This window comes from Vipera berus (genome assembly GCF_964194415.1).
Source record: "Vipera berus genome assembly, chromosome: 5".
Lineage (NCBI taxonomy): Eukaryota > Metazoa > Chordata > Lepidosauria > Squamata > Viperidae > Vipera > Vipera berus.
In genome coordinates, this window is record NC_138207.1 from 1,264,281 (window position 1) to 1,287,804 (window position 23,524).

The window sequence follows — 23,524 nt, forward strand, 5'->3', positions numbered from 1 at the left end:
GGACCCAGCAGGAAGCAGCTGAAGATCCCACCAGAAAATTGCCGAAGCGGGCAGGGCAGAACCGATGGCCTCGTCAAGAACCACGCGGCTTTGAAAAAGGAGGGAGAGCGGCAAGAGGGTTCCTGTTGCGTGCCCCTACGAAAACACACACACACACAGAGAGACACACACAGACTCACACTCTTTCAATCAATCCAGCCATCCACGCACGTTCAAAGCCATGACTAGGGCCAGTTCCGGCAAGCGGCTCCTCCTGGTGACAAATTCTCTTTCGGTCAAAGGGCCTGTTGAAAAGAAGTTATTTCTGCTTCCTGATTGCACTTTGAATTTCAGAAATGACTTTTCTTAAAAAAAAAAAAAAAGATAGCCCCAGGAGGCTCAGCCAACGCAGCCAGAGGTTTTTAGGCCGAGGGAAAATCTCTACAGCTCGCCTGGCCTGAAAACCCGGCTTGGACCTGGCTCAAAAAAAGATACTTTTCAGAATCCCTGGAAAGTGGAAATATCCGAGTGTGTTTCTTGCCAGTATTTTTGGCTTCTCCAAGATGAGTGTGTTTGTTCTCTCTACATTTCTTCTAGCCATCTTCCCGGCTGAAAGATGCTTTTCCCAAAAAGCCACTGGAGGTGTTTTTTTTCGTTTTTCCCTTGAAAACATTTCGCTTCTCATCCAAGAAGCTTCTTCGGTTCTAGGTTACAACCAAAGAAGCTTCTTGGATGAGGAGCGGAATGTGCTGCTGAGTGTGGCTGGCTCCGTTTATGCACAGTGGCCTGGCCTGCCAATGTTAGGGTGGGTGGGTGTTTCTCCCCCCCCCCCTTGGTAGTTCCTGGATTGTCTTCTGTTTATTTGTCTGGTGTTAATCCCTGCTTATTCACCAATGAGGTTCCCTAGTTGGGTCATGAAAAATCTGCAAGAAAACCACCAACTTCAGAGAGCACCAAGGACCCCACAGTCCTTCCTCCTCCTCCTCCCTGCAAATCCCATTCCTTTCTACCACTGAAGACGTTCCCTAGTTGGGTGAAGAAACGTCTGCAAGAAAGCCACCAAGCTCTGAGAACACCAAGGACCCCACAGTCCTCCTCCTCTTCTCCTTTCCCCCACAAACCTCACACCCTTCTAGCACGGATGAAGTTCCCTAGTTGGGTCATGAAAGGTCTGCAAGGAAACCACCCAGCTCAGAGGTACCAAGGACCCCACAGTCCTCCTCCTCTTCTCCACAAACCCCCCTCCCTTCTAGCACTGATGAAGTTCCCTAGTTGGGTCATGAAAGGTCTGCAAGGAAACCACCAGGAGCAGAAAGCCAAAAGGACCCCTCATTTCAACCTTGAGCTACAAATATCCTCCTTTATTGACACGAAGAAAGGCGAAGGTCCCAAATATTCTACAAATATTTGGTGGGGCTGAGATTCTTTGGCTGATCTGTTTACTGTCGGCTTCATTGGCAGTTTCTTGACTGGGGTGTTGTATACTCGATTGTTGGTCTGAGGTTAACCTTGGAGTTAATCTGTGCCAGGGGTCTTCAAACTTGGCCCATTTATGACTTGTGGACTTCAATTCCCAGAATTCCTCAGCCAGGCACGCATTCTGGGAGTTGAAGTCCACAAGTCATGAAGGGGCCAAGTTTGAAGACCCCTGAATTCTATGCTGATCTGGGTGCGGATTGCTGGTGGAGGGGTGTAGGGGTAATAATAAGAATATAGTAGTAGCAGTACTACTAATAATACTAATAGTAATTTTTTTATTATATCTTTTAATCGTTCATGTTTAATGAATAAGAAATATAGTAGTAGTAATACTAATTTTTTATTAATTTTATTATCTTTTATTCGTTCATGTTTAATGAATAACAAATAATATACTAGTAATACTATTTTTTATTAATTTTATTATATCTTTTATTTTTTCATGTTTAATGAATAAGATATAATAATAATAATAATAATAATAATAATAATAATAAAATTAATAATAATGATGATGATGTTGGAAGGGACCTAGAGGTCATCTAGTCCATCCCCCTTCCTTTTGTTCCCTGTTGGGCTGGTTGATAAGATACCCTAATCAAGGAACTGCCAAACAGCACAACTAAAGAAGCTACAAATATTCCCTTCTCTAGGTATTAAAATTTTAAAATCCTGACTGCTGTGGGCCGGACTTCTCTTGACGGGTTTTTCCCAGCCCACCAAGACACGTTTAGGAGTTTTTACTTCTCCTCCACCTTCTGAACTTCTGCCTGTCCCTCCGCCGTGTAACCCATGACCCCCCCCCTTAACTTTTGATGCTTCATAAATACTTTTGACGGGATAAAGCAGGCCATAAAAACATCCCACCTGCCCATTTGGAAAGAACAAAACACTCTCGGAGGCCGAGAAAGAGATCGTTATCGAAATAAAACCATATTCAGAAAGGAAACGACAGACGCGTCAAACCAAAAAACAAGAGCCAGGCAATACATTGGCCGTCTTCCGGACGGCGTCACAAGATGAGACTTTTAAAAAGTAATGTGGAAAAAAAATAACATATTTCAAGAGCAGGGTGAAATCTAAGCAAGGTGGGGGGCTCTTACAATTTGGCCTGGAGATTTTAATTTAATTTTTTTTTCCCCAGCAGCAAAGAGAGTGACAATAAAAAACGCACCAGTTACATTAAAAGCCGTCGCCCTTGCCTGGTGCCCACCCCCAACAACGCAAACAACACAACATTGTGTGGGTCACAGTCCAATAGAGCTGGTGGGCTCCCGACGGAGAAAAGCATTGAAGGCACTTTCAATCTGCAGGTGACATTCAGCTAGGCTTCATCATTTCCAAAAACAGCTTTTTTTTTAACGCATTTCAAATTCTGAAAGATCAAATAATTATGAGTGTTCTCCCTCCTGGTTTCTGAAACATAATGACTTGTTTTTTTTTAAAAAAAGGTTCATTTTGCTGTAATATTTCAAAAGTACTGGGATTTGATGTCCACGCTGTAGCTTAAGATTTGTTCTAAATCAGTTGAGGCCAGTGTATTCTCCATTTCAACAACTTGAAGGTGAGTGGACTTCAACTCCCAGAATTCCCCAGGCAGCAATGCTGGCTGAGGAATTCTGGGAGTTGAAGTCCAGTCATCTTCAAGTTGTTAAGACTGAGACAGACTGATCTGGCAATACTCATCCATGGCCTAGATCAGGGGTCTTCAAACTTGGCCCTTTGATGACTTGTGGCGTGCCTGGATGAGGAATTCTGGGAGTTGAAGTCCACAAGTCATCAAAGGGCCAAGTTTGAAAAACCCCGGCCTAGATTCACACATCCCGTTTAACCAGGTCAGTAAAAAAAAAAAAAATCCACATTGACCCAATTTGCTAAACTGGATTGGTTTTTTTTTAAAAAAAATCTTGCTTGTCTTCTCTTGTGGTTTAAATGTGCTGTGTGAATCTAGCACGCTTGGTCCCTACACGACACCCTGTATTTTGCAAGACCCGTAAAAGATTTATTACAAATTGAACAATAAAAATTTCGGGAACCAGGTGAAGCATCTTGGGGGGGGGGGGCGGGGTTGAAAGAAGTTGGTTGAGGGCCCTCAAGGCCTCCTTTGCAGCATTTGAAGTTGGGGCCTAACTTCTGTGCTCCTTCTATGGCTGTTAAAAACTAAACCTAAAAAATAAAATAAAATTAAAACAGACCTGAGTAATCATTATTTATCCCAAACGATTTTTCTGACCTGTGTATTTACGAGTCAGTGGAAATGTGTGTGTGGGTGTGCGTGCGTGTGTGTGTATAAAAAACCCTCAAGAAGTCAACTAATGTCGTTCCTGTCCTTCAGGAAACGTTTTGGAAAAAAGAAAGGGCTAACCTAAAATGTAAAAAAAAACAAACCTGTTGGGTCCCTCCTAAAATGACACAGTGTTTCCCGGAAAAAAAATTCAATTTTTCTTCCCCAGAACAGGACATGGACATCTCTCTTTCATTTCTGGAAGTCTTCCTTTCTCAAGAGAAGCAATAGCGCTCAGAACTCCAGGTGAAAGACATGCTTGGAGAAACATCTCCAGAAGTTTGAGATTGGTCCACTCCAGAGACACACTTGACCCATTTTGACCACAGAACCACAATCCTAGCCACCTGAACGTCTCTTCTGTGGAAGCTTCATGATGTGAAGACCACCAGCTTCCTGGCTGTCTGATTCCACGCTTCCCTGGACCTTCCTCTGGTGTCCATCTGGCCACCTTCCTAGTCTTGTGCTATGGACACAAAGCCAGGTCTGGAAGCTCGAAAGAGATTCTTGGGGTGCAGGTGGGGGGTGCAGAATTGCCCAAAGGATACATGAGAGAGAGAGAGAGAGAGAGAGAGAGAGAGAGAGAGAGAAGAGAGAAGGAGAACGTCGCCCTACAACAGGCTGAAGGAGGAGGAACTGTCCATGGACATTTTCCTGCTGGGAAGGAAGTGGCCTCGTTGGAGAATGAAGAGGCGTCAGAAACTCTCTTGGAAGAAATGCAATAAAGCCGGCTACGCTGGAAAGTCAGTATCTACGGAAAAATAAAGTCGAGGGTGGCTTTCTCCTACTGCTTATAGTGGTGACCTGTGAACAAACAAGAAAAGAAATATGAAATCAGCCAAGCAAAATCAAATTAAGGTGTGTAATTTTGCTGCACTTCCTATCTGTGCCTCACAATGGAATGGAATGGAATGGAATGGAATGGAATGGAATGGAATGGAATGGAATAGAATAGAATAGAATAGAATAGAATAGAATAGAATAGAATAGAATAGAATAGAATAGAATAGAATAGAATAGAATAGAATAGAATAGAATAGAATAGAATAGAATAGAATAGAGAATGGAATGGAATGGAATGGAATGGAATGGAATGGAATGGAATAGAATAGAATAGAATAGAGAATAGAATAGAATAGAATAGAATAGAGAATAGAATAGAATAGAATAGAATAGAATAGAATAGAATAGAATAGAATAGAATAGAATAGAATAGAACAGAAAATGAATAAAATAGAATAGAATAGAATAGAATAGAATAGAATAGAATAGAATAGAATAGAATAATGGAGTGGAAATTAGAATAGAATAGAATAGAATAGAATAGAATAGAATAGAATAGGAATGTAGAATAGAATAGAATCTGGAAGGGACCTTAAAGGTCTTCTAGTCCATCCCCCCCTCAAGCAGGAGAACCTCTACCCCATGCCCGTCAAAGGGCTGCCCGCTCTCTTCTAGAAAGCCCCCAGGGATGGAGGGTCTAGAGCAACTCTGTCTTGAAAGAGGGGCAGGAGGAACCTTATCGCATCCCAGGCAAGGCGTATATTTAATGTGCTTTTTCTTTTCCCTTTTTTAATACAAATGAAGTACAGCTAGACCTCGTCTTACAACAGTTCACTTAATGACCGTTCAAAGTTACAACGTTCTGAAGAAAGAGTGACCTTATGATCCGTTTCCCAGACTCACGGCTGTCGTTTTTCACTTACGAAGCTTGCAGCCTCCCCAGCGTCACGTGAACAAAATTCAGACGCTTGGCAGCTGACTCACATTTACGACGGTCACAGTGTCCTGGAGTCTTCTGATCCGCTTTTGCAACTTTCTGACAATCAAGGTCAACGGGGGAAGCCAGATTCACTTAACAACCGTGTTACTAACTTAACTACAAAGATTCATTTAACAACTGTGACAAGGAAGGTCGCAAAATGGCACAAAGCTTGCTTAATGAATGTTTCACTTAGCAACATAAATTTTGGGCTCCATTGTGGTCGTCACCCCGAGGGCTGCCTGTGTAACTTGGGAGCCACACGCTGTTATACACAACTTAGCCCCAAAATTCTGTTGTTAAGCGAGGCATTTGTTAAGCATATTTTGCCTCGTTTTACAACCTTTCTTGCCACAGTCATTACGTGAATCACTACCGTTGTTAAGTTAATGACACTGGTTATTAAATGAATCCCCAATCCCACTGACTTTGCTTGCACAAAAGAGGATCCCAGGACCCTGGGACACAGCGACCGTCATAAATACGAGTCAGTTGCCAAGAGTCTGAATCCTGACCAGGTGACCGTGGGCATGCTACAACGGTTGTTAAGTGTGAAAAAGTGTCCTCAGTCGTTTTCCTCAGTGCCGTTGTAACCTTGAATGGTCACTAAATGAGAACTGTTGAAAGCTGAGGTCTAGTTTGTATAAGTAGTAGAGACCTTCACGTTTTGGGGGTTCTACAACCTCCCAGGACAGGGGTAGGCAACCTGGGCTCTTTTATGACTGGTGGACTTCAACTCCCAGAATTCCTGACCCAGCCTGGCTGAGGGGAAAGGGAGAGGTTTCCATGCTGAGCCATGCTGGCTCAGGAATTCTGGGAGTTGAAGTCCACAAGTCATGAAGGGGCCAAGTTTTAAGACCTCTGCACTAAGCCAGGGGTAGGCAACCTGGGCTCTTTTATGACTCGTGGACTTCAACTCCCAGAATTCCTGAGCCAGCATGGGGAACCATGGCCCTTTTATGATTTGTGGACTTCAACTCCCAGAATTCCTGAGCCAGCATGGCTCAGCTTGGAAACCTCTCCCTTTTCCCTCAGCATGGCTGGCTCAGGAATTCTGGGAGTTGAAGTCCACTAGACATAAAAGAGCCCAGGTTGCCTATCCCTGTCCCAGAACTTGGAAAAACACCTGATCTTGGAACCACCACCAAAAAGGCACCACAGAGAATGTTCTTCCTGCACCCACTCAGGAGGCTCCGGCTGCCCACGGAGCAGCTGGTCCGACTCTACAGAGTCCGTCGTTTGCACCTCCACAACCGTCTGGTTTGTCACAGCAACCACACAGGATGGGGGTGGACTCCAATGGGTAGCCAGGGCTGCAGAGAAAACAGGTGCAACCAGCCTGCCTTCCACTGAGGACCCATCTATCCTGCAGGTCAGGAGGAAGGCTGAGAAGATCTCTGCAGATCCCTCGCATCCTGGACACAAACTGTTTCAGCTCCTCTCCTCCAGATGGCGCTAGGGAGCCCCGCAGGCCAAAACAACTAGACCCAAGGACCGTTTCTCCCCTCCTGCCATCACTTTGCTGAACACCTAATTCCCATGTCTTATGTCTAAGAACATTTACCCACGTAGTACGGCTGTAGTATTATTATAAACTTCCTCATCTTTCCTGTTACCTGCTCCTATCTTTTGGGCTATCACTTTGCTGGTTCTATCTTACGAACTACGATCGCCTCTTATGATTTATGACTTCATTGCTTGTAGGTCCTGTACACTGAGAGCTTCTGCCCCAGAGACAAATTCCTTGTGTGTCCAATCACACTTGGCCAATAAAGAGTATTCTTTATTATCTTATAAAGCCTTGGTAAGGCCAGACCTGGAATCTTGCATTCAGTGTTGGCCCCCACGCTACAAAAAAGATGTTGAGACTTTGGGAAAAGTGCAGAGAAGAGCAACTAAGATGATTAAAGGCCTGGAGACTAAAATAGATGAAGAACGGCTGCAGGATTTGGGTATGTCTAGTCCAGGGGTAGGCAACCTTGGCTCTTTTATGACTCGTGGACTTCAACTCCCAGAATTCCCGAGCCAGCCACGCTGAGGGGAAAGGGAGAGGTTTCCAAGCTGAGCCAGGCTGGCTGAGGAATTCTGGGAGTGGAAGTCCACGAGTCATCAAAGAGCCAAGGTGGCCTACCCCTGGCCTAGGCCTATGCTGCTTTATGACTCGTGGACTTCCACTCCCAGAATTCCTGAGCCAGCCATGCTGAGGGGAAAGGGAAAGGCTTCCAAGCTGAGCCATGCTGGCTCAGGAATTCTGGGAGTTGAAGTCCGCCAGTCATGAAAGGGCCATAGTTCTCCCACGCTGGCTCAGGAATTCTGGGAGTTGAAGTCCACCAGTCATAAAAGAAACAAAGGTGGCCTACCCCTGGTCTAGTTCAATGAAGATAAAGACCAGGGGGGACATGATAGCAGCCTTCCAGTATTTGAGGAGTTGCCACAAGGAAGAGGAGACCAACTTATTTTCCAGAGCGCCCGAAGTCAGGAGAAGAAGCAACAGATGGAAACTGACCAAAGAGAGAAGCAACCTGGAATTAAGGAGAAATTTCCTGACAGTCAGGACAATGAACCAGTGGAACTCCTTGCCTCCAGAAATCGTGGACGCTCCATCCCTGGAGGTTTTAGAGAAGAGACTAGACAGCCACTTGTCTGAGACGGTGTAGGTTCTCCTGCTCGAGCAGGGGGGGGGGGTTGGACTAGAAGACCTCCGAGGTCCCTTCCGGCTCTATTAGGATGGAACTTAATTCTATAATCTGTCCTATAAAACAAGAGGCCACGTCTCACCTTTATGAGCTGACTCCGGTCTGGCTATCTGATGTGCCACGTTATGCTGATTCGTAAGGCCGGTGGCGGGCTCCACGTCCTTGGTCGAGGGTGGGCCAGCTCTGGTGGGGAGAAGGCAGAAGGGGTCAGGACCACGTTGACAAGAGGTTGTTGATTTTGAGCCAGATACAGGAAGTTCCCGACTTACAACAGTTCATTTAGTGACTGTCTGAAGTTGCAACGGCCCTGGAAAAGCTACTCAGGACCGTTTTTCCCACTTAGGACCCTTGCAACATCCCCACGGCCCCGTGATCAAAATTCAGCCGCTCGGCGGCAACTGACTCACATTTATGACGGTCGCAGTGTCCTGGGGCGTGGGGTCACGTGATCCCCTTTTGCGACCTTCTGACCAGCGAAGTCCATGGGGAAGGCGGACTCACTTAACATCCGTGTTGCTAACTATCGAACTGCAGCGATTCCCAGTGGAAAGGTCGTAAAATGGGCCAAAGCTCACTTAACAACTGTCTCACTTAGCAACGTATTTTTTGGGGGGCTCAACTGTGGCCGTAATTCGAGGACTACCTATATCTACCGAGAGGGAAGCAGGATTAGCCGCCAAATGTTGTGACTCCATCAGTCTTGTGATTCAACCAGTCACAAGGCTATACAGGTAGTCCTCCACTTACGACAGTTCGCTTAGTGACCGCTCAAAGTTACAAAGGCACTGAAAAAAAGCTACTTAGGAGTGTTTCTCACACTCAGATCGGTTGCAGCATCCCCAGGGTCATGTGATTTACATTCAGATGGTTGACAACTGACTCACATTTACGACCGTTGCCGTGTCCCTGAGTCAGGCGATTCCCCCTTTTGCAACCTTCTGACAAGCCAAGTCAATGGGGGGGGGAGCCAGTTTCACTTAACAACCATGTAACTGTTCTGTCCCAGCTTAGGTGAGTCCTGGTTCTGCACACAAGGGGAAACCCCTCTTCCAAGAAACAGGCAGGAACCGCAAGAGAAAACCAGCCCCTTTTATTATTCACAGACCTGAATCAATGTCCAAGGCAAACAAACACAGTCCACAGAAACGGTTTTATAATTCAGCCAAGGCGTGGCTTCCTAATGCCTTCTCCTTTGCCTTTGGAGCCGCCCCATTGCATCCCTCTGTCCTACTCGCTTTTCTTGCCGGCGTTTTCATGCATCCTGGATATTTCCCAGCTGTGCTTCATCGCTGTCCAACTCAGGCTCCCAGCACAGCTGTGTCTCAGCCTGAGCGTGAGTAGAGGGGCCAGGCTCCTCGTCAGACTGTAAGTCTTGGAGCTCCTCAGAGCCTTCCTCTGGCTCTGATGTCCCTCCAGGACCCCCTTCCTCCTCCTCCTCTGAGTCCTCAGACTCGGCTGCCGGGTCCACTGGCTGGCCAGGAATCACAACAGCTACTAATTTAACCACTGCAGTCATTCCCTTAACACCAGCCACAGAACGGTCGTGAAATGGGGCAAAACTCACTTAACAAAATTTCTAGCTTAACAACTTAAATTTTGGGGCTCAATTTTGGCCGCTAAGTTGAGGATCTACCTGTATAAATGAACAAGACACTTCACCCCAAGCCTTGCTGAAGACATTACCTAGTTTGGTAAGGAAACGACCAGGAGCCAAGCGTTAAGGTCGGAGGACAATCTCCTGCCTAAATCCACAATCCAAACTGTGAATGTTCTCTACCGCTTCCTTTTTTATATATATACATAAAGTTTTATTGATTTTTTTTAAACAGAATTCAATAGTAACCATTCCACAAAACGTGTTGTCTGAGTATCTGATTTGCTAATACCAATTAAATTCCCAATCCCTAAATCTCTTCTCTAACCATTGATAAAACAGGTCCCAAGTTTGAAAATGTTCTGTTTCTTCTTTTTCTTTCAGCCTTAAAATAAGTGTGTCCATTTCCACACACTCTAGTGTTGTTGTTTTTAATTATTTCTTGTTCTGGGGGTGTTTCTTCCTTCTTCCAGGATCGTGCAAATAGAATTCTTGCCGCTGTTATCACATGTAAAATCAAATATGTGCTTTGCTTATCATGTTTTTCTGGCATTATAGCTAGTAAAAAAAATCCAGGCTTATAGTCTATGCATTTCTCTAACGTTTTTTCTAACCAAGTGTGAATTTTTGTCCAATATCTCCTTGCTTTAATACAGGGGTCTTCAAACTTGGCCCTTTGATGACTTGCGGACTTCAACTCCCAGAATTCCTCAGCCAGCATGGGGGCCCCTTCATGACTTCCGGACTTCAACTCCCAGAATTCCTCAGCCAGCATGGGGGAACTAAGGCCCCTTCATGACTTGCGGACTTCAACTCCCAGAATTCCTCAGCCAGCATGGGGGAACTAAGGCCCCTTCCTGACTTGCGGACTTCAACTCCCAGAATTGCCAGTCTGAGGAATTCTGGGAGTTGAAGTCCAGAAGTCATCAAAGGGCCAGGTTTGAAGACCCCTGCTTTAACACTTGTCCACCACATATGATTATAAGTACCTGGTTTATGTTCTCTTACCATTTCTAACCACCCAACATCCTTCCACAAAAGGTACATTTCCCTTCCGATACGCAGAGTCCCGGGCCGCAAAGCATCTTACCGCGTGGGCTTCTCGCCCCTGCCGCGGTGAGGGTCGTGTCCTTCCCTTGTCCGGCCGCACACCGACTCGGGCGGTTCCTGCTGGACGTAGAAGAGACAGCTAAGCGAGGATCTGGCTTCAGGTTGCGCGTCCGTGAAGCCGCAACCGGAGTTCAAGACGCGGAACGCAGCCCGTAATTTAAGGCAAGGACTCTTTCAGAGTAAAGGTGTGGACCCAGGTGGAACTGGGCTTCAGTGGGAAGCACTGGGAGGTTGACAGGAGGGAGAATAAAACCTGTTCTCACTTTATAGGTGTGACTGGAAGCGAAGAGGGTGAGGCTTTAGAAGCCCAGCAGGAAACGTCCTTGCAAGCTTTTCGGTAAATCTGAATTAAGAGACGGAAATTTTCTCTTTCGGCTTCTCCGTCTCTATTCTCCGACATCAGTTATGGGGGGAAAAACAACCCACCATATATTTAAGAACTGAGAGTCCAGTGAGTGTGAGATGGGAGGGGGGAAGGACATGTCAATTTAATAAATAATAATAAATAAATAATAATATTTAATAAATAAAATTGCCCAAGGCCAATCTTAATTTGGGATAAGAGATGAGGCTGGCATGATCTACCTCCTGAATGAAGTTTTAGGGCCTCCCAGTTGTTATCAGCAATGAGGAATGGGACCCAAACCTGCTGATTTAATCATCATTTTTAAAAAAAGGATTATAAAAGAAAATGTCGGGATATAACAACAGAAAATCTCAAACTCGGCCTCCCTCGACCTGCCCCCATCCCGAATAATTTGAAATTTCAGCATGCTTTCCAAACATGATGGGAATTAGAAATAGATGGTCTGTGAAAGCATAATTCATAGCTGTTTTTGAATTCGTAATTCAAAAAGAGCCTTGGTGGAGCAGCAGTGGGCTAATGCCTCCTTAAGTAACACCAGCTGCCTGCAATTAGTGCAGGTTCGAGTCCCACCAGGCTCAAGGTTGACTCAGCCTTCCATCCTTCCGAGGTAGGTAAAATGAGGACCCAGATTGTTGGGGGCAATAAGCTGACTTTGTAATAATGCCGCTTGGGGGTGTGTGAAAGCCCTAATAAGCAGGCATATAGACAGAAAGAAGGCTATTGCTAAGCACATTGATTTGTGCTTCTTAGATTGTAAGCTGCCCTGAGTCTTCGGAGAAGGGCGGGATATAAATGGGATTAAAAAAAATAAAATAAAATAAAACAGAGAGCAAATTCAACTCCTTTCTAGCACTGGTGATGTTACCTAGTTGGGTTATGAAACATCTGCAAAACATACCCAGCTCAGAGAGCACCAGGGTTGATTTACACCTCCTCCTCCTCCTCCTCCTCCTTCTTTTCCTCCCCCTCCCCCTCCTCCCTGAAAACCCCACTCCTCCTAGCACTGATGCTGTTACCTAGTCGGGTTATGAAACATCTGCAAAACACCCCCAGCTCAGAGAGCACCACAAGGAGCCCAAAGTTCAAGGCTGAGCTACAAAGATTTTCTTCGACTGAAAAAGGCAATTCTTGGGCAGGGGATGGGTGTGTCCTCCCCCTCCCCTCTTCCTTTCCAGAAGACGCCAACGTCTTCCCAAACTGAATCCTGGCCCACCTTCCCGTCGGGATCCTGCCTCTTCTTCTCCCGTTCCTTGGCTTTTTTGTAAGCTTTCTTCTCCTCTGCCATCAGCAGCCGGGCTATCTCCTGCGGGAAAGAGTCCATCCGGCCAATTATCACTTTTCACGGGCTGACACCTCTGCTTAGGATTTACTCGGTTTCAGAACTACAGAATAAGAGAAGTGCTGGAGGGGGCCCTGGAGGTCTTCTAGTCCAGCCCCCTACTCAGGCAGGAGACCCCCCCGTGCCATTCTACACAAGTGGCTGTCCAGGCTCTCCTCGAAAGCCTCCAGCGATGCAACAGCCCCAACTTCTGAAGGCAAGCTCTGCAATCAGAATAGAGCTGGAAGGGACCTCGGGAGGTCTTCTAGTCCAACCCCCTGCTCAAGCAGGAGAAGCTGTACCATTTCACACAAACGGCTGTCCAACCTCCAGCTGGTGGTGGAGCACCCACAACTTCTAGTGGCAAGCCGTTCCGCTGGCTGATTGTTCTCCCTGTCAGGAAATTTCCTGACAGTGAGGACAACGAACCCGTGGAACAACTTGCCTCCAGAGGTTGTGGGTGCTCCATCACAGGAGATTTTTAAGAAGAGACTGGACAGCCATTTGATTGGGATGCTATAGGGCCGTGGTGGCGAACCTAGGGCACGTGTGCCACAGTTGGCACGCAGAGCCCTCTCTGCGGGCACGCGCACCGTCGCCCAAGTCCTAGGCCTTCAGCTAGGTTTTATAAAGCCTTTTCACTTTACGCCTCCACCACCGTGTGCAAAAAAAAAAAAAGGTTCATTCAATCAATCAATAAATTTCAACTTCTCGCGGGGGAAAAAAAAGATCTTGCAAAGTTGGAGTTGACTGATTGAACTTTTTAGTCCCACCCAGTCTGCCGTTACCACCGAAGCCACGCCCACCCAATGGGCCATGCCCACCCAATGGGCCACACCCACCCAATGGGCCATGCCCACCCGGCACTGAACGATACGTAAGTGGGGTTTGGGTCGCAGTTTAGGCACTCGGTCTCCAAAAGGTTCGCCATCCCTGCTATAGGGCGTCCTGCTTGAGCAGGGGGCTGGACTAGAAGACCTCCAAGGTCCCTCCCAACTCCATTCTGCATTAAGGAACTAAGGTACCTCCACGTTCCTTGTAACTGTACCTGTCCTTGCAGGCACTTACCTCATCTTGGGCAACTTGTGCAGCCCTCCGATCCACCTGGCTGGCCTAAAAAAATGAAGAAAAAAAGAGAGACTTTAAAAAGAGAAGATTGGGGAACCGTTTCCTGCAGACCTCTGAGGCGTCCCCCCCCCCTCACCCAGGCCTTGGAACAATTTCTCCCCACCTCCCCAAATGGGATGCTTCAAAACACCCTCCCCCCTGCTTCTGGCTCCCTCCAACCCATCTGTGGCTCCACCAGGAAATTTCCAACATCTGGAAAATTCTGCTTTGGGAGTCACACAACCCCTTTCCCACCCTTGTGATCTACACAGCGGGCTTGAGGCCCTGCACTGGATTTAGGATAGATAAAAAGCTGTAGTAAATTTTCTATGAATCGTACACAGTAATTAGTTGGCTAACAAACTTTTGAAACCTTAATCTTGTTTTTCTGTTGTTTTTTTATGCTTTACCCGTTAAGTATTTCGTTATCCGTGTAGTAGACAAGGGACAGGTGAATAATTTGCAAACAGAGTTAGAACTTTATAAACTTGTTTTGGGGCCTGTTTCCAAACTAATATTGTTGTAATATATTCATCGGTATTTAACTACGGGGGACAAAAATGTGTGTTTGTGGTTTTTTTAATGCACTTCTTTGTTTAACATATTGTCTGTTTTATTTTTTTTTCTTTGCTTGCTCATCTTTCACGTGCTTGCATTTGAATTTCTTCTTGAATAGAATACAATTACATGTTAAAAAAAACAAAACAAAACAGACCCCTTGGTCTCCAATGTGTGGAAAATTCCGTTTGGGTCACACAACCCCTTTTCCCACTCTATCGATCAGGCCCTGCGCCCCTCACCCCCTTCAACTCCCAGAGGAGACCCCTCCCCATTACCCGGATGCTGTTTGCTTCCTGTTGTGAACCGTGGATCAAAATCAAAGCAGGGCGCCAAAGCAGCTGAAAATGGGAAAACTGGATGGGGTGGGGGTGGGTCTCAGGGTTCCCCCCCTCCCCGCAGCTCCATAAGGGCCCAGTTTGGCCCTGCTCACCAGCAGTTCCTCCTCCTGCAACTTCCAGGCAATCTCAGCGTCGTAGTCCTCGGGGTCACGGGAAGCCCCTGATCGGGGTCTGGCGAAGGGGTCTTCTTTGGGCCCCCGAGGTTTTGCCCCTGCAAAACAGAAAGTGAAAGACCTCAACGGATGGAAACTCGTCGAGAAGCAACCTGGAACTAAGGAGAAACTTCCTGACAGTCAGAACAATTAACCAGTGGAACAACCTGCCTCCAGAAGCTGTGAACGCTCCAACACTGGAGGTTTTTAAGAAGAGACTGGCCAGCCATTTGTCTGAAATGGTCTAGGGCAGGGGTCGGCAACCTCGGCTCTTTTATGACTCGTGGACTTCAACTCCCAGAATTCCTGAGCCAGCTATGCTGGCTCAGGGATTCTGGGAGTTGAAGTCCACGAGTCATAAAAGAGCCGAGGTTGCCGACCCCTGGTCTAGGGTTTCCTACCTGAGCAGGGGGTTGGACTAGATGACCTCCAAGGTCCCTTCCAAATTATTATTATTATTATTATTATTATTATTATTATTATTATTATTATTATTATTATTATTATTATTATTATTATTATTATTATTATTATTATTATTATTATACTACTGCTACTACTACTTTATCATTATTGTTATTTCCAGCAAAGATTAAAAAGAGTTAAAAGCAGGAGAGCATCAGGGAAACACTGCTTTCTATTTTCAGTCAGTCCTCAGCTTACGACCACAATGGAGTTGAAAACTTCTGTTATGAGGCGAGACAGCTGTTCCGTGAGCTTGGCCCCATTTTAGGACCTCTCTTGCCACCGCTGCTAAGTGAATCACTGCAGTTGTTCAGTTAGGGCAAACGGTTGTTAAGTGAATCCGGCCTCCCTCGTGAACTTCCCTTGTCGGAAAGTCACAAAGAGAGAGACCCCGGGAGGCTGTGACCGTAATAAATAGGAGCCAGTTCCCAAGGTGCCGAATTTGGATCACGTGACCTGGGGGGGGGAGAAATGCTGCCGCAGTCGTAACTGTGAAAAATGGCCGTAAGGCACTTTTTTCAGTTGTAACTTTAAATCAGGGGTCTTCAAACTTGGCCCTTTTATGACTGGTGAACTTCAACTCCCACAATTCCTCAGCCAGCATTTCCTTCCTCCCTCCCTCCCTCTTTTCCTTCTAGCACTGATGATGTTCCCTAGTTGGGTCATGAAACGTCTGCAAGGAAACCACCCAGCTCAGAGAGCACCCAGCACCCGCTACTTCTCTTCTGTCCAGGGAGCAAAGCGGAGCTTTAGCGGGACCCCCCCAGCAGAGAAACCTTCTGCCCTTCTCTTCTGCTCCAGCTCTATCCTAACCAGCCAGCAGCACAGAGAAGACCCCTGGACAGACAATCTCAGGGGGAAGCAGGCCATTCCCCCCTCCCCGAAACCCCTGTTGTACGGCAACCGAGCACACAACAGCAGCCTCTGCTGAGCGTTGAGGCGCAAGCAGCCCATCTGCCTCCACTTAGCAGCTTCTCTGGGGAAGAACGCCGACATTACAGAGCGGGACAACTTCCCTTGACCCCCACCTGCCTTGGCGAAGACCCAGGGTGGAGCCGTGCTCGGAGGGAGAGGCGGGAGAGGCGGGGAGGGTCTATTTATAGGCCTACGGAGGGGGGGGACATTGCAAACCTGACACATCCTTGCAAACGTCACACGGATTTGGCAGGAGAACAAAAGCTGGGAACTGCATCACTTCTCCAGATGCGACCACCTTCCACCCAGAGAGTTTGCTCACAGATTTCCTGGGAACAAAGCGGGAAGTGGCCGGCCCCATCTGGGATTCATCTGCAACAAGCCGGAGCCTGGCATCTCGGATTTGGAAAGGAGGAAGTCTGTGAGCCTTTTTTTCCCACCCAAGCAGAGAACCAGCAGCCGCCAACGGCACCTGGCCCAGTTTGGGACGGGATGAAGACCATCTGCTGGCTTCTCCTTCCTTGGAGAGCCGTCCAATCGTTATTACGCTGCATTAAACCATCAGGTCATTAAATTATGGAGCTCGGGCAGAAGAAGGGATGGTGGCCAGCCATGCTGGTGTTCGGCTTCAGGGGCCACAGACATTGGCACTTTGGGTTAGGAGCTCAAGGCCGTCAGCTCTTGATGGCCAACGGTCAACCATCTCAGAACCTACTTAAAATTAAGGAGAAATGTCCTGCCAGTGAGAACAATTAATCAGTTGAATGACTTGTCTCCAAGAGGTTGTGGGTGCTGGACAACCGTTTGTCCGAAATGGCATAGGGTCTCCTGCTTGAGCAGGGGGTTGGACTAGAAGACCACCAGGGTCCCTTCCAACTCTGTTTTCTTATTTATGAAACACACCCGGAACTGTCACAACCCCAAAGAATTTTATGGTTAATGACTCTAATCCTCCTTTCTTTTTCTCCTCCCCTCCACAAACCCCTCCCTTCTAACACTGATGTTATTCCCTAGCTGGGTCATGAAATGTCCATAAGGAAACCACCCAGCTCAGAGGGCACCAAGGACCCCACAGTCCTCCTCCTCCTCCACTGATGATGTTGCCTAGTTGGGCCATGCAATGTCTGCAAGAAAACCACCCAGCTCAGAGAGCACCAAGGACCCCACAGTCCTCCTCATCTTCCTCTTCCTCCTCCTCCTCTCCGCAAGCCCCCTCCCTTCTAGCCCTGATGATGTTGCCTAGTTGGGCCATGCAATGTCTGCAAGGAAACCACCCAGCTCAGAGAGCACCAAGGACCCCACAGTCCTCCTCCTCCTCCTTCTCCCTGCAATCCCCCCCTCCCTTCTAGCACTGAAGATGTTCCCTAGTTGGGTGACGAAACGTCTGCAAGGAAACCACCCAGCTCAGAGAGCATCCAAGGCCGCACAATAAGCTAAAAGCTGCGCCAGGAGCCGCTTAGGGGCCACGGAGGGATCACCGTGGCTTCCAGGCTCAGACAGACTCCAAAGTCCCAAACATCCCTCGTGGGGGAAACCCAGGGAACCTCCGTCTCACCTGGAGCAGAAGCCACTGTGTGGCTAGAGCAGGGGTAGGCAACCTTGGCTCTTTTATGACTCGTGGACTTCAACTCCCAGAATTCCTCAGCCAGCTGGCTCAGGAATTCTGGGAGTTGAAGTCCACGAGTCATAAAAGAGCCAAGGTTGCCTACCCCTGGGCTAGAGCAAATTCAGAGGCTGCTATTCCATAAGAAAAAAGACAAACTCAACCCCACCTTCCTCCGGACTGGCAATTTTAGCAGATTCCTCTCTTCCTGGAGGGTTGAGGATTCCTGGCAGCTGGCCCCCTTTTGGCCCAATGGGGAAAGACCCAGAATGAAGCCCAAAGAGCCGTGGGCCGTGGCCCCATTACCTGGATTCCGGGGGCGCCTGGCCTCCCCATCCTTGCCCTCCCTGCGGTGGGCGGTGGGGGAGGCCCGAGCCCCCCGGGCCTCCCTTTCTCCATCCTCTCTCCTGGGCTGGTGCCGGTGGGCAGCCTCGGAGTCCCGCTGCCTGGCGTGGTGATGGGCAGGGGGCCGCGGGGAGCTACGGTCCTCCTGAGGAGGCAGCCCACGGCGGTCCGGATTGGGGGAGCGTCTTTCCGCCTGCCTCTCTCTCCCGTTGGGGGTCGGCCCCTGCTCCCCCTGCCCTCGGCGCCCGCGGCTGCGATGCCCGCTCCTCCATTCCTCCTCCCGGTCCGTCGGAGGAGGGGGCGTCCTTGGGGGGCTCTCCTGGCTCTGAGGCCTCTTTGGATCCCTGCCGCCTCGTCCGGCCCGGGGCGGCTCGGCATCCCAGACCAGCAGACGTGGCCCCTGAGTTTTGTCCTGGCTCCAGTGGGGGTGACGGTGGGCTCTGTCTTCCTCCTCCTCCTCCTCCTCTGGAGGACCCTGGTGGTGAGGGGGTCTCCCGTACCCCTCTTTCTTCCTCTCCCGCTGCTTCTCTCGGTCCTTCCTCCGGCCTTCCTTGGTCTTCCTGGGCCCTGAGGAACTCTCCCAAGTCTCCAGGTCAAGGCCCTCTGACAGCAGAGGAGGGCCCCCCTGAGGCTCCCTCATTTGGGAGGGCTGCCCATCTGCACTGCCCGGTCTGGGCAGCGTGGGCCCCGGTTCGCGGGCACAGCCGGGCTCTGAGCAACAAGGAAGCGGCAAGACAGACGAGGGAGGAGAGTTAGTGACCTGCGTTAAGGGCAGGGGGAGGGGTACGCAGCAGAGGGCGGAGGGGGATGCAGGGGGGAGAAAGCTTGGAGGGGCAGCGAAGGCATGCAAGCAAACAAGCAAAGCTCCTGCAGGAAACCCCCCCCCCGGGGCCCGTCCCTTCTCCACTGGCTTCACCTCTAAAGTGCTTCCTGTCCGTGGAGAATCAAACCCAGGACCCCCCTCCATCTCCGCTTAAGCGGTGCCCCTTCCTTGCCTGGCACAGGACAACCCACCGTGGGCAACTCGCCATGGGACAAGGCAACAGTTCAATTATTTCAAATAATGTTTGAAATATTTATTTTTTTTTGCCCTTTGGATTTAATTTGCTCCCTCCTTTGGCACCCTTTTTAGGAGAGGAGAGGAGAGGAGAGGAGAGGAGAGGACAGGAGGGGGAGGGGAGGAGGAAGAGGAGGAGGAGGGGAAGAGGAAGAGAAGAGGAGGGGGGAGGAGGGGGAGGAGGAAGGGAGAACGAACGGGGGGGGGTGGAGGGGAGGGGGAGGGGGAGGAGGAGGAAGGGAAGGGGAAGAGGAGGAGGGGAGGAGGGGAGGAGGGGGAGGAGGAGGAGGAGGCCACTGGCATGGACTTAGGGCGGTTTCCGTGTCCTAAGGGAAGAAAAGCAGAGCGTGTTGCAGAGTCCCAAATCAGAGCCCACCCGACTTCCTTCAATCCCAGCTCTGAAAGTTCCTTTGATCACATCAGCCCTTCAAGGAGGAGGAGGAGGAGGAGGAGGAGGAGGAGGAAGAGCAGAGCCAGCCCATCAATCACAATCCGGGAGACAATTTCCATTCTGCAGCAGCGATGATCATCAAGCGGGGGCGGGGCTTTCACTGGAGACTGGCAGGAAGCAGAGCCCACCTGGCACCCTTCTCTGCCCCGCTGGCATTGGTGGCATTGATTGGCTTCCAAGCGGAGTCCGGCATCCTTCTTGGCCACCAGGCGGGGTCTAAGGCAAGGGCTCCAGCCGTGGCCACTGGAAGACTTGTGGACTTCAACTCCCAGAATTCCCCAGCCAGCAGCCCACTAATTTCTCCCAAACTGAAGAGAGAAGCCAGCAGGGAAAAGTCTGGCTTTGAATCTTGGAATCATTCCAGCCATTTACATCTTTTTATGATTCTATGATCCTGGGCAGAGGGTTGGACTAGAAGACCTCCAAGGTCCCTTCCAGCCCTAGGATTCTATGATCCTTGGTAGGGGCATGGACTAGGAGACCTCCAAGGTCCCTTCCAGCCCTAGGATTCTATGATCCTGGGCAGAGGGTTGGACTAGAGGACCTCCAAGGTCCCTTCTATGTGGTTAATTCTGTAATTCTGAATCTACTTTGGCCTCCGGGTTTGCAGCTTGAAGGACCTCTGGGCACTTGCCAAGGCCTGAGGGATGCATGTGTAGATATCTCTCTCTGTGTGTGTGTGTGTGTGTGTGTGTGTGTGTATTGGTGTGTCTCTGTGTTGCTGCTTCTGAGTCAGCCTTGACTCCTGGCATCAAGATGGACAGCCCTGTTCCTTGACCCCATTTCCAGAAGCCCTTGCCTTCTTCCTGGGGCCGAGAGGGACGGACTGGCTGGCCCAAGGACTCGCCGGCTTAATCACGACACCCAAATGATTCCTTTTGCAGAGATTAAGGCAGAAAAAGCAGCCGGGGGGGGGGGGGAGAGGGGCAGCCCCTCTGCTCACCTCTGTTCTCCGGGGGGTAGCCTTCTTCGGGAGCGCCCAGCCGCAGGGGGTCCAGCGGCAGCTTCTTCCTCCTCTTTTCCTCCTGCAGCTCCTTCCGCTGCAGAATCCGAGCAATGTCCTGAAGCGAAGAACACGTGTGAAGGGGTCTCCCGCCAGGTTTGGCTGAAACTTGGCTGAAACCCGGCTGCATCTCGGCATTTTTCTTCCCGGGGTTGGACTAGAAGACCTCTAAGGCCCCTTCCGACTCTTATTGTCCTGTTCTGTTTATGGGTCCTCCAAGAGGACCCTACAAGCCCCACTAGGCCTCCCTTAGACACCGCCTCCCCCAACCTGGAGGTCTTCTCTCCACAGGTAGTCCTCAACATACGACCACAACATTTCTGTTGCTAAGTTCAATTGAGCGTTGCCCCATTTTACCAGCTTTCTCGCCAGAGTTGATAAATCAAATCATTGCAGCGGTTCAGTAAGTGATGTGGTTGGTAAGTGAATCTGGCTTGGCTTGTTCAGGAAGTCACAAAAGGGGATCACATGACACTGCGACCGTCATAAATATGAGTCAGTTGCCACCAAGCATCTGAATTTTGATGGGGATGCTGCAACGGTCGTGTTAAAAAACAGTCATAAGTTACTTTTTCCAGTGCTGTTGTAACTTTGAACGGTCGCTAAATGAATGGCTGTAAGTCGAGGACCAGCTGTGCACCTCTGCAGGCCGGCCTACCTGGGTGGCCAAAGCTGGGGAGCCGTGTCTGTCTCCCCAGAGAGAAACGGCCTCCGTCTCCGTGCCAAAGGGGGAACTTACCTCATCGTCCTCTTCCTGACGACGCTGCTGTTCCGCTTCAATGACCAGCTTGACCTGGATTTCCTGGGCGATCTCACAGTCTTGCTGTTCTCTGGAAACACCGGGGGGTCTTTGTGAGTGGGTGGGAGGCAGGGAGACAGAGTCAAGCAGGGGACGGAAGCCGAGGGCAGCAGAAGACCTGCGCCTTGGCTCCAAAGAACCTCAGCCAAGGCCTTCAAGATGAGGAAGAGGGTTCTGGGGCATGTTAAGATACTATAGAAGTGTCCAACCTTGTCCACTTTAAGACTTGTGGACTTCAACTCCCAGGTTAGGAGAGGAGGAGGAGGAGGAGGAGGAGGAGGAGGAAGAAGAAGAAGGAAACGGGGAAGAACCAAGCCCACTTCCTTTTTCTCCGAAGACCCAGGAACACACATCCAACATCTGCTCGGCCTACTTTAGGAGGAGCAGAGAGCTTTGCAAGTCAAGAGTTTATCCCTTCATTAATTCAGACTGAAAGAATCCTGACTAACGGCCATGTTAATTTTCTTGCGGAAAGGCAAGTCGCTTGATCTCCTTCCAGTTCACCACTTTGCAGGGCCTCCGGCTAGAAAGCTGAGATCCATCTTCCTAAACGACTGACGCAAACATCCGTTGCCTCAACCTGGCCTGTCTGGAAGCGGCAAGCCAGCTTCTGTGATCTAGGCCAGAGACTCACCCAGGTCCTGTCTGCATTTGCGTGACCTATTTGGCTCTGGGTGAAAAATTCCGGTCATCCTGAGAAGTCTGACGGCTGAGATCATGAGCGGAAAGCTTCCCCCAGGCCAAGCCATGCGTGACTTGACACGCCTCAGTCCTCCCCCCCGCCCCCCCCCCGAAACATCCCAGCCTGGTCTTCTAGGATGGTTGGCTTGCCTTTTCTGCAGTTCTTCCCAGTTCCTTACATCCTTTTCCAAATGCAACATCCAGAACTGCGCCCCAATATTTACATTTCCCCAAAACAAAGGCATTACGACATTTCCAAAATGTGGAATTTGCCTTTTTTTTTAAATAGCTGCCAGACCCTGCACTGATCTTTTCGTGCCAGGGGATGACTTCATTATATTTATTTTACTGTTCAATTTATACCCAGTTTTTTTCCCTTTGTGTAACACTTGACATGACTCAAATTAGATTAAATGAAGTGACGTTAATTGCATTCCCCATTGCAGCAGACCCACGGATCTGTTTCTCCAGCCCCATGCACGGAATTAAAAGGGGAGGGGCCCTAGTGTTGACCCCCTCGTTTGTGGCAACCCCCCAAAAGCGGAATGATGCTATCATGTTGCCCCCGCCCAGTCCTTCTTTTCTCCATACTGGCCAAACCTAAGTCCTGCAACCGTTTCTTCGTATGTTTTAGTCTCCAGGCCTTTGACCATCTTAATTGCTCTTCTGTATTGGAGAAAACCTACTTGAACTTTGTGAGTTTCCCAGCTCAAACAGGAGGACACCTGCCCATTTCTAGCCAAATTTTGGCAGACCGCCTGGAGGGAATTTTTTGTGTCACAAGGGGGATACTTCAGTATGCTGACGACCTGGGGTCAAGGTATTCACTTAACAGCTAACCAGCGTATATAATGTAAGATGTAAGATGTATTGATGAGAACGAGCCAGCAGGGTCTGTGTCTCTTTAAGAGCCTTCCTATAAAGGGAAAGCTCTGCTGATGTGTTCTTTCCTCTTCCGTTTCCTGCCGTAACTGTGGTGTGTTGGATCCTACTGTATTAGCACGTGTACGCATGTTGTTCCTGGTGTATGATATTGTAGATAGTGTAAGATAAACCACCATTTAATATAGACCACTGTTTACTGTGTTTACTCCTGGGTTATCTTGCGCAGTAAGACTGTGCACGCTCTGACACCTGGTGCTACCAGCAGACCTGGGGAAGCCAGAGCGGGATGGAGCCCATTAAATGGCTAGTGTGAACACGTGTTGTCGCTGGGGTGGGGGAGTGGGGAGAGTTATTACTTGTATTATTTTTCTTCTTGTTACTTTTTATTCTTTTTATATGGTGCTTTTGTATCCGTGTAAGCTGCCATGAGTCGCCATGTGCAAACAGGCGGCAATATAATTTTTCTAAGTAAAATAAATAAATAAATAAAAATAACGCCCCCCCATCTCCTGGTCGTCCCCATTGTTCAGTGCAGAGAGCTGAATCCCTGGCTGTGATTCTCCAATAGTCCCC

General features: G+C 49.0%; 1 protein-coding gene across 3 annotated transcripts in view; it reads right to left on the reverse strand.

The window, feature by feature from the left end:
- Nucleotides 1-2,445: 2,445 nt before the first annotated feature.
- CCDC50 (coiled-coil domain containing 50) overlaps nucleotides 2,446-23,524 on the reverse strand; it is a 35,781-nt gene continuing 14,702 nt past the window's right edge. The window contains exons 4-13 of one of the 3 annotated variants that reach the window (XM_081329464.1): nucleotides 21,326-21,416; nucleotides 20,527-20,644; nucleotides 18,037-18,786; nucleotides 14,688-14,806; nucleotides 13,658-13,702; nucleotides 12,485-12,574; nucleotides 10,885-10,961; nucleotides 8,283-8,383; nucleotides 4,090-4,546; nucleotides 2,446-2,833 (exon numbers count right to left, since the gene is read on the reverse strand). In XM_081329464.1, coding sequence (XP_081185590.1) covers nucleotides 4,527-4,546; nucleotides 8,283-8,383; nucleotides 10,885-10,961; nucleotides 12,485-12,574; nucleotides 13,658-13,702; nucleotides 14,688-14,806; nucleotides 18,037-18,786; nucleotides 20,527-20,644; nucleotides 21,326-21,416 — 1,411 coding nt within the window. In that variant the 3' untranslated portion in view covers nucleotides 2,446-2,833; nucleotides 4,090-4,526. Of the gene's footprint in view, nucleotides 2,834-4,089; nucleotides 4,547-8,282; nucleotides 8,384-10,884; nucleotides 10,965-12,484; nucleotides 12,575-13,657; nucleotides 13,703-14,687; nucleotides 14,807-18,036; nucleotides 18,787-20,526; nucleotides 20,645-21,325; nucleotides 21,417-23,524 lie in introns of all 3 variants that reach the window. The other 2 variants (XM_081329463.1, XM_081329465.1) reach the window with 2 other exon arrangements.